The sequence below is a fragment of the Dendrobates tinctorius genome, unplaced genomic scaffold (assembly GCF_039654945.1).
Source record: "Dendrobates tinctorius isolate UK_male_01 unplaced genomic scaffold, ASM3965494v1 ptg000160l, whole genome shotgun sequence".
Classification (NCBI taxonomy): Eukaryota; Metazoa; Chordata; class Amphibia; order Anura; family Dendrobatidae; genus Dendrobates; species Dendrobates tinctorius.
This window is the reverse complement of record NW_027361827.1, coordinates 16,836,993-16,852,500: the sequence shown is the minus strand read 5'-3', so window position 1 is coordinate 16,852,500 and position 15,508 is coordinate 16,836,993. Positions and strand designations below refer to the sequence as shown.

The 15,508-nt window shown below is 43.0% G+C and overlaps 1 protein-coding gene across 1 annotated transcript in view; it reads left to right on the top strand.

The window, feature by feature from the left end:
* The first annotated feature begins 822 nt into the window (after positions 1-822).
* Positions 823-15,508, top strand: part of LOC141052445 (uncharacterized) — a 38,900-nt gene continuing 24,214 nt past the window's right edge. The window contains exons 1-2 of the mRNA XM_073549679.1: positions 823-1,029; positions 5,386-5,553. Coding sequence (XP_073405780.1) covers positions 979-1,029; positions 5,386-5,553 — 219 coding nt within the window. The 5' untranslated portion in view covers positions 823-978. The remainder of the gene's footprint in view (positions 1,030-5,385; positions 5,554-15,508) is intronic.

The following is a 15,508-nucleotide window of genomic DNA, read 5'->3' as shown; positions in this document are numbered from 1 at the left end:
GCTGAAAGGGTTGAACAAGGAAATGACCATGTTCTTTTTTTCCTCAGTCAAGTTTGTCAAACTTTATATATCTTCTTTGCTGTGAAAAACGCAGACAAAACCGCACTAAAAAAAAGCACAAAAAAAGCAAAAAAAACGCAGAAAAACAGTACCTGCGTTTTCTGGCAGAAGCAGCGGTTTTGGTGCGGAAAAACCTGCAGCAAAATCCGCAATTTGTGCACACACATCCTTAGGGTGTGTGCACATGCTGCGGATTGTCCTGCGGAATTTTCAGCGCGGATTCGTGTAAATGCTTTTTACCGCGAAGCGATTCACCGCTGTAAAAACCGCAGCATTAGCACAGCATTGCGGAATCCCATAGGAATGCATGGGATGCTTATTTTTTGTGGCAAAACCACCGCGGAAATGCGAAAAAACCGCCACGTGTGAACTCAGCCTTAGGGTGTGTGCGCACGCTGCGGATTCTGCTGCAGTTCCACAGAGGTCTTGGCCGCTGCGGGTCTGCAGCAGTTTTTGCTGCGGTGTACAGTACCATTATTCCTTATGGGAATAAAAAACCACAGTGCAGACGGTGCGGATTTTTCCGCGCGGATTGCCATCTCCTCCATTGTGGAGATGAAAAACCGCAGAGCAATCCGCAGGTCTTTTGACCTGCAGATATACCTGCAGATTTTACAAAATCCGCGCTGCCAAATCCGCACCCCAATCCGCAGCGTGTGCACATACCCTTATACTTTCCCTCTGATTGTTTCACTCCTGGTTTTGGCTTATAAATACTGAGTGTGACCGTGGCTTCAGTTGCTAGAGCAGGCCTGTAAGCGGCGCAGCTGAGCCACAGCCTCATGAGTAGCTGGGAGGGGTGGGCTGAGGCTCAGTACATAAGTGGGAGGTGGGGCATTGTATGACCCTGAACTAGGAAATAGTAGAACAGCCTGTGACTGCTGTGTGTGAGAGCCAGGTGACAGGAGCAGCCGGATCATGAGACGCCTCATCAGTCTGTGGAAGTTTAGCAGAATCCCCCTCCCCACTGTGAGTAACAGAAGACCCTGCTACAGCAGTGCAAAGAGCCTGCCAAGCTCCAGGACTGTGCTTTACTGTATGGCAAGATGGAATGTACTGCTGCTAAGGAAAACTCTTGCAGCTTATATACATAAAGTATATATTTTTATAAACCTTAAAGGGGTTGTCCACCTCTAAGGTGCTTTCACATTGTATTTAGTTACGTGCTCTGTGGGCCACATATGCACCGACAGAGCCATAGACTGTAATGGTTCAGTGGTATACGCCTATTGGAGACCACCGAGCAATGTGAAAGCACCCTTAGGGTTGCTGGGGCCTTGTATCAATGACCTACTGACAAGTTGGGGGACTGATACCTGGCTCCCCAACTGATCATGTGTTGAGTGTTGCTAAGCCCCACTTAGTGTAGTGATTGCTGCTGGCTGCTGCATCGCAGCTCCTATATTTCTGCTTATAAAAGCTGCGCAGCAGTAGTCGGCAGCCTCCGCTACAGTTTAATGGGACCTGCGCTCTGGAGCTCATTCAGAGTGTTTACATCTAGCTGCAGCCATCGCAAAAAAGTAGCAGATTGGTGTTGGACCAGGTACGGACTGGGGCTGAAATTCAGCCCTGGCATTTGTAATCACACAGGTCCATGCTGTCCCCGTCCTCAAGCACCAGATGGGATATATTACTACTATTATTACTCTGGATGGAGGAAAGCAAGATTTGCTACATGCCCATATTTCTAATGATTCCTGTGGCCTGCTGGGGTAAGTGTCGGAGTCACAACTCTTAACAGTATGGGTGTTGTGAGAACACCACTTCTGCTAGCAACATAGCAGACAAGGCAGCCCACAACCAGACAGGCCCTTCTGGCATTTGCCAGATTTGCCAGTCTGGCCCTGTGTCGGACTCTGACCGATCTGCCATTGATGACCTATCCTGCAGAGACATCATTCCATATGCCCTGACAACCTCTTCAACTGTGACTCTGCCAGCCTGCTATGTTCGTCAGTGTCTGTAACTTCTAGGTCTCTTAGGGTACCGTTACACTTAGTGACGCACCATCGATCCCAACAACGATACGACCTGGTAAGGATCGCTGGTGCGTCGCTAAATGGTCGCTAGTAAGCTGTCAAACAGATATACTCACTGACGCAGCAGCAATCCATACAACGTTGGTATCTTGTCACACAGCGGCTATTCTGATGACTCCCGCCTACGTGCATGTGTTCTTCGTTGCCAACGAGGTCGCTCGTTGGCGTCAAACACTGCTATGCGCGCTGGCCAGCGGGACACCAGAGATGAAAAAATGGCCCAGGACATTCGAGCACGATCAGCGAGATCGCAGCGGGGGCCTGGTCGCTGCTATGTGTCACACGTAGCGAGATCGCTGGAGCGTCACAAAATCTGTGACACTTTAGTGATCTCGCTAGCGATCTTTCTGTGTGAGAAAGAGCCTTTAGAGCCCCCTTTAGCGGATTTATGACAACCTCAGTTGACTGCAGTGAAAACGCTTAAAAAACATACAGAACGCACTCCATGCATTCCGCACATGCTGTGCTAATGCTGCGATTTTTTTTTTTTTTTTTTTTTTTTTTTTTTTTTTCCCGCAGCGGAATCGCATCGTGGAAAAACGCAGCATGCTCATTCTTTTTGCGGAATCTCCGCAATTCTGAAAAGAATTGCTGCGATTCCGCACCCATAGGAATGCATGAGATCCGCTTACTTCCCGCATGTGGCTATGCCCACCATGCACAAAGTGAGCGGCTCATGTGCGGTTGGTACCCACGGTGTGGAGGAGAGGAGACTCTCCTCCAGGCCCTGGGTACCATAATCCTGTAAAAAAAAAAAAAAAGTGTTATACTCACCTTCCGGCGTCCAGCGCAGCCATCCCAGGCCTCAGTGATGCTCCCATTCCCAGTAATGCCTTGCGGCAAGGACCTGTGATGACGTACGATCTCGTAAGACCGCTACAGTATTGCGAGACTCTACGTCATCAAAGGTCTCGCAAGGCATTACTGGGAACGGAAGCATCACTGAGGCCCGGGAAGGCTGCGTGGGATGCCGGAAGGTGATTATAACCTGAAATTTTATTTTTTTATTTTTTTTTACTAATTCTGCATAGGCAGCCTCAATAGTAAAAAGTTGGTCACAGTAGTCAAACACTGTTTGACGAGTGTGACCAACCTGTCAATCACATTCCAAGCGATGCTTGGAAAGTGCTTGAATTTCGCGCGGGAAAAATCGTGGAAAAAGATGCAAAAAACCCCCACATGTTTTTCCTGGGAAGTGCGTTTTTTTTCCTGCATACGTGGGCTCATAGCCTAAATGTTTCTGTTGACATACCCATATAATGGCTTGTTTTCTTGCTAGTGTTGACAGTTTTGGGGTGTAAAAAACAGCAGAAAAAAGGCAGCACTGCTTACCTGTCCAGGTCTTTGAACAAATGCACTGCAGGGTGCAGCCAGCCCATATAGCAAGATGTTGGCAACACAGGTGCAAAATACTGAATAGACAGCCACTCACCACCTACCCATTCATGGAGGGGGTGTCTGCTTAGTATACACGGTGGGCCATTTATATGGATACACCTAAATAAAATGGGAAGGGTGACAGTTTTCTTGTGTAGGGTGTCTTGCATTGAAATATGCTGCAATGACCCGGGTATTGCGTTCACCAGACATCAACACAATTTCTATCCGCTCCTCACGTGTTAACCTCTGTGACATGTCAATGGCTGTAAACAAAGAGAAACTTGTAAACAACTCATGAAAGAATAAACTTACGTTAAAACCAAACACACCATTGTATTTCTGGTAAAATTCTCAATAAGTTTGATGTGTCACATGACCCTCTTCCCATTGAAAAAAATTAAGTTGGATACAAAATGGCCAACTTCAAAATGGCCACCATGGTCACCACCCATCTTGAAAAGTTTTCCCCCTCCCATATACTAATGTGTCACAAACAGGAAGTTGATATCACCAGCCATTCCCATTTTATTTAGATGTATCCATATAAATGCTCCACCCTGTACATTTGCACAATAAAGGCGCTGTTCACATAAAGGTAATGCATAGTGTCTGGTTCTCAGCCTATTTATTGGTTGTGCCCCTACTATTCGATTAGGTGGGCTGGCCAGCACTTTCTCAATGCATCCCAGTGGGAATACCCCTGTATAAAAGACCAAATGTGCTGGGCTTGGCCGCACCCTGAAAAATATAGTGCACAAAATACATAAAAATAGTGAGGTATTGGACGATATTTTGGCCAAAACATACAAACTCGCAACCCATGTCATGGGTCCCCACACTTGCAAGTCCTATCGCTAAACTAATGGCAAAGCCACAAAAAGAGAACTAAAATCCTCCAAGAAATTAAAAAGAAAAAACAGCAAAAAAAAGGCAGCCCCGCTTATCTGCCCAGGCCTTTGAACAAATACACTACAGGATGCAGCCAGCCCATATAACAAGATGTTGGCAAAATACTAAATAGACAGCCCCTCACCACCTTTACCCATTCAGGGAGAGGGTGACTGCTTAGTATACATTTGTGCAATAAAACTTGTATAGGGTGCTGTTCACATAAAGGTATGCATAGTGTATAGTTCTCAGCCTATTAGTTTTGGGGTGTGTAAAAAAAAAAAAAAAAAAAAAAAAAAAAAAAAAATGTATCCACTATTTCTGAAGACTACCCAATACTTTTTTTTTTTTTTTTTTTTAAATTAAACACTCCCATAAGTTTTTTTTTTATTTTTTTAAATCTTCTTAATATAATCAATTTTTTTTTTTAAATCTGATGCCAAATTTGAGATAGTCTCCTAGAGTCATTTTCTCAATGATACACTGCCATGTGGAGATATGGAGTTTGGGCTACGTTTTTAAGCTTTACTTTTTAAATATACAACCGAATACAATGTTTGAAGACTTTTTTCAATTGTTCTTGCAGTATGTACAGATTACTAGTAACAATATGGGGCCCACTTCATCAAAAGCTTTTACACCAGTATTTTGTCATAAAAAAAACTTTGAAAAGTCAGTGTTGGCGCAACTGGAGGCTGAGATAAAATTATGCAACTCTTGGTGTTCTTATGCCATTTTTGCCCACCTCTGACAAAGTGGGTAGAAATGGGTGAAGGCAAAGCAATCACCGCTCATCAAATTCATGATGAGTTTTACACCACAAACCTTGCTTCGACTGGAACTGGAGTAAGATATGGGGTGAGGTGCACACAGGTGTACTCCACTCAGTCGGCGCTCCTGATTTATAAAGGGGCTTGTACTTAATGTATCGGGAGCATCTGACTTAAGGCCATCTCTTCGAGCCTATTGTCTATATTAATCTATAAAATTGGTAACGGTGTCCTTCTCTTGTTTTTAGACCTTTGGAAAGGTTTCCTATGGAATTTGGAGGTCACCTGCAGCTTTTACAGGAGGATGTTATGGAACGCAATCTGACGGACCGAGACCCATCAGTCGCTATCCTGTACCATACAGGAAAGAGTTGCCGTATGATATTGTGGAATTAATGGAAGAGGTAGAGAGAAAGGTAACTACGTGAAGGCGAAGTGTATTTACAATAAGGAAGACTCGCTGCAGATTCATGTGCAGAAAAAGTTCCTGTTACTCATTAATGGGGTCTTTCCCTACCCCCTTTAAAGCCTAACAATATTTTTTTCAAATATCTGTTTACCTGTGCTGCTTTTGTGTGGGTCACATAACACTTTGACATGAAGCCATTACTTCCTGCTCCAAAGCATTGTGTATCGCCAAGTTCAAATCATGCTCTGTCCTCTTCACAGATCCTGCCAATGCTTAGGAGCCCCGGCCCCTTCAGCTGACAAGTGCTGTAATATAGTTTCTAATGACGAGCAGCACTTGTCACCTGACGAGGCTGGCGCTCCAGATCTGCAGTATCCATGCAGAGGAGGGAAAGTCTGAGCTCAGCTGCCTCTGTAACCTGGATGCCTGGGGCGCTCCTGTTGATCGGCTGTTCAGCACCACAGCTGCGGGTGTCAACAAACAGGCTCTCCATGCATATGTTGTGACTGTCACACAGCCACGGAGGTGAACAGCTGGTCAACAGGAGCGCTCCAGGTTATCGATGAAGCTACTTGGTAAGCGCTATAGCTATTCGGATAAGGACTTATCCAAAGCTATTCGCTCATCCCTAATCATTATCTGTCCCTGTATGCATCCAGCTTGAAGGGTGGTTCTAGTGCACTGCTAAAACTACATTTCCCAGAATCAAACAAACCTAAAAACATTGATCCAGAACATATGTTGGCATAAGAGCAATGCGCATAGGTGTGCAATGCGCATAAGTGTGCATTCACACTGTGGCCAACAAGCAACACCAATGATAAAAAACAAAAAAAGAGCAAATACCATGCATTAAAAAAAAAAAATAGTAATAGTGCATGAAAATAACATGGGGTACTTGGTTAACAATTTGATAAAGTAAAAACCATCCCACCACAACTGTGTACCCAAATTAGGACAGTACCTAACTCTTGTAGTTTACCTTGTTTATGCAGACATAAAAATAGATAAGAGCAGAGTAGGACCTGGTCCCAACTCGTCAGACACTTGCCCATGGAATGCTATGTAAGGGCAGAGACACACTGCCGTATTTCTCGTGGGAGAATTGCATCATAAAACTCACTGGCTTTCGGCTCTCCTGACCTGAGCTTGACAGTTGCATAGTAATCCATCACGCTGTAATGCTCAGGTCAGGAGAGGTGCTAGCCAGTTTGTCCAGTCGGATGCGATTATTGCAGGAGAAATACAGCTGTGACTCCAGCCTAACAAAATAAACAGCCAAACACTCGCCACTTAACAAGCAGAACTTAAGATAAAAACAAAATGAGCAAATACTACTAATTACAGATGTATACACCTATAAGAATAAGGGCCCCGTTACACGCTTCAATGTCCCAGCGATCCCACCAACGATCCGACGTGGATGGGATCGCTGGTGAGCTGTCACATAGACTCACCAGCCATCAGGAGCAGCGAGCAAGCTGGTATCCAGGGTAAACAGCGTGTAACTAAGAGCCGCACGGCTTAGTTACCCGCTGTTTACTCTGGATACCAGCTCCCAGTGTCGCTGATTGTTGGTGTCTCGCTGTCACACGCAGCAATGTGTGCTGCCCAGCGGGAGACCAACGATAGAATTATGGTCCAGACCATTAGGCAACGATTAGCCAAATGATCGTTGCTACGTGTCACACGCAACGATGTCGTTTCAACATCGCTGCAACGTCACCAAACTGGTGACGTTGCAATATTGTTCACAATATCGTTGTGTGTAATGGGGCCTTTGCACATAACTTAAACTTTGTTACAATTTACATTAACTTATTAAAGAGTAATAACATAATGAATATAAACTGGAATGACTACACATGGGGCCTCAAGGTTAAAGGATGGGTAGGAAATCAAAAGCTGCATACTAGTAAAAATTCATACACAGTTGAAACTAGAAGTTTACATACGCGATATAAAAAGACACATATGCCTGTTTTTTTCTCTATCGACATGAAATCACAATAAACCTTTCCCATTTTAGGTCAGTTAGATTACCATAACTATTAATATTTGTCAAATGCCAGAATGAGAGAGAATGTTTTATGGCATTTTTTATTACTTACTGCAAAGTCAGAAGTTTACATTAAGATTTCTATGCCTCTAGACAATTCTGGACTGCCCATATGATGTCATGTGTCTGGAAACTTCCACCTGTGGATGTATTTTAATGCACACCTGAAACACACAGCTTCTTTGTGTAGCATCATGGGAAAGTCTAAAGAAATCAGCCAAGATATCAGGAAGAGAATTGTGGACTTGCACAAGTCTGGCTCATCCTTGAGTAAAATTTCAAGATCCCTGAAGGTTCCTCGTTTCTCTGTACAAACAATTATACCCAAGTACAAACAAGATGGGAATGTCCAGCCATTGTACTGCTCGGGAAGGAGATGGGTTCTGTGTTCCAGAGATGAACATGCTTTGGTCCGACATGTGCATATCAAAACAAGGGCAAAGGATCTTGTGAAGATGATGGCAGAAGCTGGTAAGATTATGTCAATATCTACAGTGAAACGAGTACTGTATCAACATGGGCTGAAAGGCTACTCTGCCAGGAAGAAGCCATTACTCCAAAAGAAACATAAAAAAAGCCAGATTAATGTTTGTAAATGCACACCGGAACAAAGACCTTCAATTTTGAAGACATGTCCTGTTATCGGAAACTAACATTGAACTTTTTGAGCATAATCATCTTTGTGTTTTGGAGGAAAAAAGGAGAAGCTTAAGAACACCATCCCAACTGTAAAACGGGGTGGTGGTGGCAGCATCATGTTGTGGGGTTGTTCTTGATGCAGGAGGGACTGGTGCACTTCACAAAATGGCATCATGACAAAAGATCATGTGGCAATACTGAAGCAACATCTCAAGACATCAGCTAAGAGTTAAAGCTTGGGCAGAAATGGGTCTTCGAAATGGACAATGGCCCGAAGTATACTGCCAAAATGCTAACAAAGTGGCTTAAGTATAGCAAAGTCAATGTTTTGGAGTGGTCATCACAAAGCCCTGATCTCAATCCTATTGAAAATTTATGGGCAAAGCTGAAAATGCAGGTGTGACAAAGGTGTCCTACAAACCTGGATCAGTTACACCAGTTTTGGCAGGAGGAATGGGCCCAAAGTTCAACCAACTTCTGAGCATCGCCTCTATGTAGCAGAGCCATTCGGGCTATGGCAGCTTCTAGCCTCCCAAGGAGGCAATTGAATTCCAAAAGTTAAAGAAAAATGGTTTTAAAAATGTAAAAAAAAATCAAATCACCCCCCTTTTTACCCCATTGAAAATAAAACAATAAAAAAATACATATTTGGTATCGCCGCATTCAAAATCGCCCGATCTATCAATAAAAAAAAGGATTAACCTGATCGCTAAACGGTGTGGCCGGAAAAAGTCAAAATGCCAGAATTACTTTTTTTTTTTTTTTTTTTTTGTCGCCATGACATTGCATTAAAATGCAATAACGGCTGATCAAAACAACATATCTGCAACAAAATGGTATCATTAAAAACGTCAGCTCGGCGTGCAGAAAACAAGCCCTCACCCAACCCAAGATCATGAAAAATAGAGACGCTACGGGTATCGGAAAATGGCGCAACTTTTTTTTTTTTTACCAAAGTTTGCAATTTTTTTTCACCACTTCGATAAACAAAGAACCTAGGCATGTTTGGTGTCTCTGAACTTGTAATGACCTGGAGATTCATAGTGGAAGGTCAGTTTTAGCATTTAGTGAACCTAGCAAAAAAGCCAAAAAAAAGTGTGGGATTGCACTTTTTTGCAGTTTCTTCACACTTGGAAGTTTTTTCCCGTTTTCTAGTACACGACATGGTAAAACCAATGAGGTCATTCAAAAGTACAACTCGTCCCGCAAAAAATAAGCCCTCACAGAGCAATACTGACGGAAAAGTAAAGTTATGGCTCTGGGAAGAAGGAGTGAGAAACAAAAAAGCTCCGGACATGAAGGGGTTAAAGTTCTTTTTTTTTTCATTTCTGTCTTTTTTCTTTTCCTTTGTCTTTTTTCTTTTCCTTTGTCGTTCTGTCTTTTTTTTTTTTTTTTTTCCCCTTATATCGAATATCTAGGGATACGCTCCATACATTGAATATCTAGGAATGCTGACGTATGCACACTTGTGGCTAAAAGGTCACGGTGTCACTGAAGGAACGCAACACTGAATATATAGCTATACGTGTAATTTAGTTTGAACCATGTAGCTATTGTATGATATACAAAACATATATGAAGCAGCAAACTGAAACCATGGATATGGCGGTAAATCCAAAAAGCGTGGCTGATTAGTCAGAATACTAACCATGTGCAAAATAGCAGAAAAATGACTAGTGCCTTTTTAGTGTATGTTAAAAAAAAGCCACAGGGGTACATACAAATGATAGATTTTTATTGAAAAACCATTAAAGACCGAAGAAAAAGGGTCCAAACAGAGAAAATGAGATATAAGGTGGGTATGAGTGTAATTAATGGCTACAACAATGCACAGCTAGAGATGCATGTACATTAATAAATCACGAGACATGCCCAAATCATTTTCAAATAAAGTGCAACATGAACATGATTAATGCCTAAAGGAATATCGACTAAAGCAAATGAAGATGAGCGAATACTAAAATGCTCTGGTGCTCATTTCTTGAACTGAGCACATCCTAATACTTGCATGCTCATTTCGAGTAACGAGTATAATGGGTGTCGATGGGAAAGCTGAGCCCCCCCCCCCCACGCAGACCCTACAAAGAGGCCTGAGGGCAGTCAAAATGTTCACATAATTGGGGGGGGGGGGGGGTGCTGAATGGAAGGAGAACAGCATGGGGAAGACCCCTGGAAGCATCTGACTCCCAGATCGCTGCTGAGAACAATGGTCTCGCACTTGTTCTCCGCTTTAAGGAGTGACAATAAACATGCCAAACTGATGAGAAATTCCATTTTACAGGAAAGTTAAAACATTTGACCGTATAATGACTTGTATTTAAGGAGAAATTAAATTATAATTTTTTTAAAGTAAACCAAATCTGTTTTTTTTATTAAATAAAAGGTCAGTTTAATTTATGATTGGACCAAGAACTGCCAAAAATTAGGAACTCAGAGGGACTCTGATACAGGCTGGAGGGCCTCATATACATTCTGTTCAAAATTGCCATGTACTTGTGCTCCTAGTGCTAAACGCACAGAGAATTGACATGCTGCAGATAATTTCCTGCACCAAATCTGCTAGTCAAAATTATTTGTGTGCATCACAACACTTTAGGTTTCTCTTTCACTTTGCTGATATGGGGCTTTGCTTCAGGTTTTGTCACAAATCCACACCTAAGATATTCTCCAAATCTACACAGTGTGCACACAACCTTGTTTATTAATGATATCTACCCTAGAAAAAGAACTATGGGTGAGCAATATATTATACCAAATTTTTTATGAGTTTTTTTTGAGGCTTGTATACCACCAAAATCTACCCAGAAGATGTAATATCCTATGGATTAGCAATATAGTACCAATAAATTTAACCTGTTTTGGTGGCTTATACATGGCAACAAAATGTACCCAAGAACACGTTATACTGTGTGGATGAGCAATATAATACAGATTTTAAATTTTTAAACAAGTGTTTTTTTAATGTTATGTACCAAGTCAAAATGTACTCCAGACTAAGCAATAGTCTATGGGTGAGCAATATAATATCGACAAAATTTTGTACAAGCTTTTTGAGACTTGTATAGCAATAACATCTACCCAAGAATATGTAATTCTATGGATGAGCAATATATTCTACAGATGAATTTTTTTAACACGTTTTTTGATGGTTGTATATCACAAAAATGTACCCCCAGAACACGGAATAGTGTATCGGTAAGAAATGCAAACAAACAAGCAACATTTTTAAAAGCTTTTTTGTAGTGTTGTACACCAAAAATGTGACTAAGCACGTAATACTCTATTGAGTAATCTAATCCCAAATTTTTTTTTGCTTTTTGTAAGTTTTACATATCACCATAATGCAACAATGACAATGTTAAACTGTATAGATGAGTCATTGAATCCAAAAAGTTTGAACATAAAAATATTTTGATGGTGTACTTTATGTACTTGTATACTCTAAAAAGGCTTTGCAGAGAGTGCAAAGCAGATAAATTGTGGTTCATCCATAGACCCCTGAAAGGTAACAACTGGTGGGGCTCATTCAAATATTTTAAGTGTACTTTGTGTACTCCTATAGTCATAAAGGCTTTGCACTAAGCCAGGAAAAAAAAAGCAGGGTAATACAGTAAATCTCTTCAGATGTCTCTTCTCCTTCCTCTTGACTGCCTCTACTTGCTTCTTGAAGCCTGATTATCAGGTGCCTGGGTTGTAAGTGACCCGACTTCAAGTAGTACCGGAGCCCCTGATATATAAAAATGGGCACCAGCCCCCTGTGTCACCTGCACCATCGGTTGCTCAGGCATAGGAGGTGGGAAACCCCAAGGACAGTACAATCTCTCTGGGGTGGTAGTAGCCATGTCTCGATCCACCTCTGCCTCTCAGGCCTGTTCACTTTCCTCAAGAAGGGTTTATCATGCTTCCTTCTTTCTGGGATCACACTCGCTGCATACCAGTGATATTGCCCCTCCATTTTCAGGAATGTGACCTTAGTTCCAGCCATCAACTCTTGCAGCCTTCAAGGCAAGTGTTCCGTTTCCACTGCCCAATGGTTGAACGAGATGTGATGACTGGTCACAAACTCTTCAGTGGATCCCCTTCTCCACTGACGGCCATAAGTCACTACCATCCCCCGGAATACCAACGCTCTACCTTATGGCTAGCGAGCCTAATAACATTTGTCCAGACCTGGTTCTGGCTCGTCTCCCTGTGTCTTCCGGACGGCTGGGGCCTTGCAGTCCGTTCACTAGTACATTAATCCTGGCTCTCCCATCTGCAGTTTGTAAGAGCCCCAGCATTAAAGGATGCAGCCTGGGTTTGGGCTTTGGTTGTCCTAGAACAGGGTTCCCCAACTCCAGTCCTCAAGGTCCACCAACAGATCATGTTTTCTGGATTTCCTTAGTATTGCTCAGGTGATAATTGCCCTTATCCCCATGCATGTCACTTTACAAACTGTAAGGTTTTAATACTAGGACCGTCCCAACAAGGGTCACGTGAAGTGGTGGGAAGGCGTTAGGATTTTTTTTTTTTTAATAAAAATTAACTACCGTAAATACCCTACATAATTTTCATGCACTATATTTACTGCAGGGTATTAACTTATGTTTGTCTGGTTTTTTTTTTTTGGTTTTTTTTCCAGTGGCCAATGTGAGCTTATGCTTACAGGCTACATGCACACCCATTTGTAACACTGTAAATGTGTTTTTTGGTTTTTTTTTTTCCCTTTGGGGCTGCTTAACTGGACCATCCTTTATTGCAACCTTTAATCAATTTCTCTCTGCCATCCACATCTCGGGAGATTAGCTACAGTGCCATAGGTTGTAAACTTAATTATGTGGACAACAGAAAATCAAGATCTCTGGAAATGGACTTGTATCCTTGATGTTAATCAACAATTTTGGTTCTCAAGTCCTCAGTTCTTTTTGTTCTCAATGCTTGCTGTGGCGCACACAATGCAAAGATTGAGAACTTCCCTTTTTTATCTGGATTCAGGTGTGATTTTCATATTGCCCACTCCTGTTACTTGCCACATATGAATTTGAATGAGGATCACATGCTTGACACCATACCAAAATTGTTTCAACAACTTTTTTTTTTCTTGTGGTGTTCTAATACACACAGAAGAAATAAACTATGGATATAACAAAACTGTACTTGCAATAATTTTCTGGGAGAAATACCTCTTTTTGGGAACAATTTCAACTTTGCAACACTTTTTGCAATGATTGTATGACAGAGGATTGAGTTTCATATAACTGGTCTCTCAGAACAAGGCAAAAAATAGCCCAATAATCTGCGCCCCAATTTACAATCTCCTCCTGCGGTATCTCTTCTCTGCCCCTGTATACAGCTCCAGTACCTTGCTCCTCTTTGGTTACAAACACTGCTGCTTCCTACAATTAAGTCTGCACTGTAAATAAGGCCTAAGGCTGGTTTCACATTAGCGTTTTTCATCACAGCACATCTTGCGTGTCCATGCGCATGTGCCATGCGCCCCTATGTTTAACATGGTGGGCGCATGGTCTAGCGTTTGCACGCGTTTTTGTGCGCACGCCTGCATCTGAAATCGCAAGCATTTTAAGAGTTAACATGGCTAGAAACTGGTTGAAACACATGTGACTCACCCCCCCAGAGGCCGTGGGGTGCTCTGTGCCGGGCCCGTTGACTTCAATGGGAGATGTCACCGTGGCAGTGACCCAATCCGTGGCCTCAGGCAGTCAATGTAAAAGGGGTAGAGTGATGGGGATAAAGTTGTTGAGATGATTCGTGACGCCACCTGTAGTTTCTGGTCAGGTTGACCAGCGCTGCAGGGTTGCTTCTCTGGGACTGGTGGTGTGGTGCAGAAATGATGTTGAAGCTCCCCACAGGTGGAGCTGTAGTCCCAGGGCAGAGTAGATGAGGTTGGCAAGTGGGGAGATGATGTAAAGAAGTAGATGTAGCAGAACCGGGTCTAAGGCGCAAGAATAAGTGGAGGACACAAGGGCATGTAGTTCCAAAGCTTTACTCAGTCTGTTGCGCATACAGGTGCCCGCTTCGGTGCTGTGTCCTCCAGGTCAGGGGCTCAGCCAACTCCCAGGCAAGGTAAAGTACAGCTTTCCAGCACTCCTCCAACATGTGCCTTCTCTGAACGTCTCCACACTAGCGCCTAATCTGAAGTACTTGTAGTTGCATTTTAAACCCAAGTTCCTCCTTCTTGATGTTACTTAGAACTCTACTTGTACGGCAGACAGCTGTAGCCTACTTCGGGGACTCCTTGCTATCATGTCCTGGCTCACCCACGTTGCTGTTGTGCCCCCAAGTCTTAGATGGGAATAAAGTGGTGATGACTTCTATTCCTCCGGTTTCTTCTGCAGGAACATCAGTATCCATACAACCTCAGGGACTGGACCCCGGCCATGTGCTTCAAACTTGAGTAAGGGCTCTGCTCTGACCCTAGTCCTTAGTTCTCTTCTCCTTACATTCTGTACTAAACTATCTTCCTTCTGAAGAATCAGGCTTTCTATGGCTCTTTCCTGTGCCAGCAGCTCAAGGTCCCAGGAGTCTGCTGCAGCACTTCCTTCACTCCATCCCTCTCAGGGGATCTCCTCTCAGACTGACCTTTTCCAAATATTCTCTGCTCTCTTATGCAGTCTAAGCTCCACCCACCTCCCAGCACTCTTCGTGTTCCAAGCATGGAGCCACAAAGGTTGCTCTGCTACACTACTGGTGTGCATGTGGGATGAGTGTGGTCAGGTGTCTCCACCTTACCTGCATAGTGGGGTACCACACCTCAGGAGGAGGTGCAGTACCTCTGTGGCGACTTAACCCTCAGGGGCGCCACATATGCGCCTAAAAAACGCAAACGCATGATGCATTTCTATTGCGCACGAAGCGCAGCGCTAAAAAACGCTAATGTGAAACTAGCCTTAGACAGGTCCAAGAGTGGCAGAAGCCAGCTGAGCTACTGCACATAAATGACCAGGAGCAGTGGAACTACAACAGGATGGTTCCAATGGCAACTGGAGGATAAATGGAGCCATCCTTGAAGGTGCGATATGTGCAAAGGTGGACAGGTTTAAAAATGGGTGGTTTTGGCTGTAAACGTGTACACTATGACATCTCACTGGGATTTTGGTAAGAACGCTTTAATGAAATGCCTTGAAAAAGAGAAACCAATCTATTGCTCTAATGCATTGGATATGAAACTAAAAATGGTGGATTAGAGGTGGGGTTTTTTTTTTTGTGCATGCATAGTAAATGTTTTTAGATCATATTTTCTTAAGTGTAGTTACGCTTTAAAATA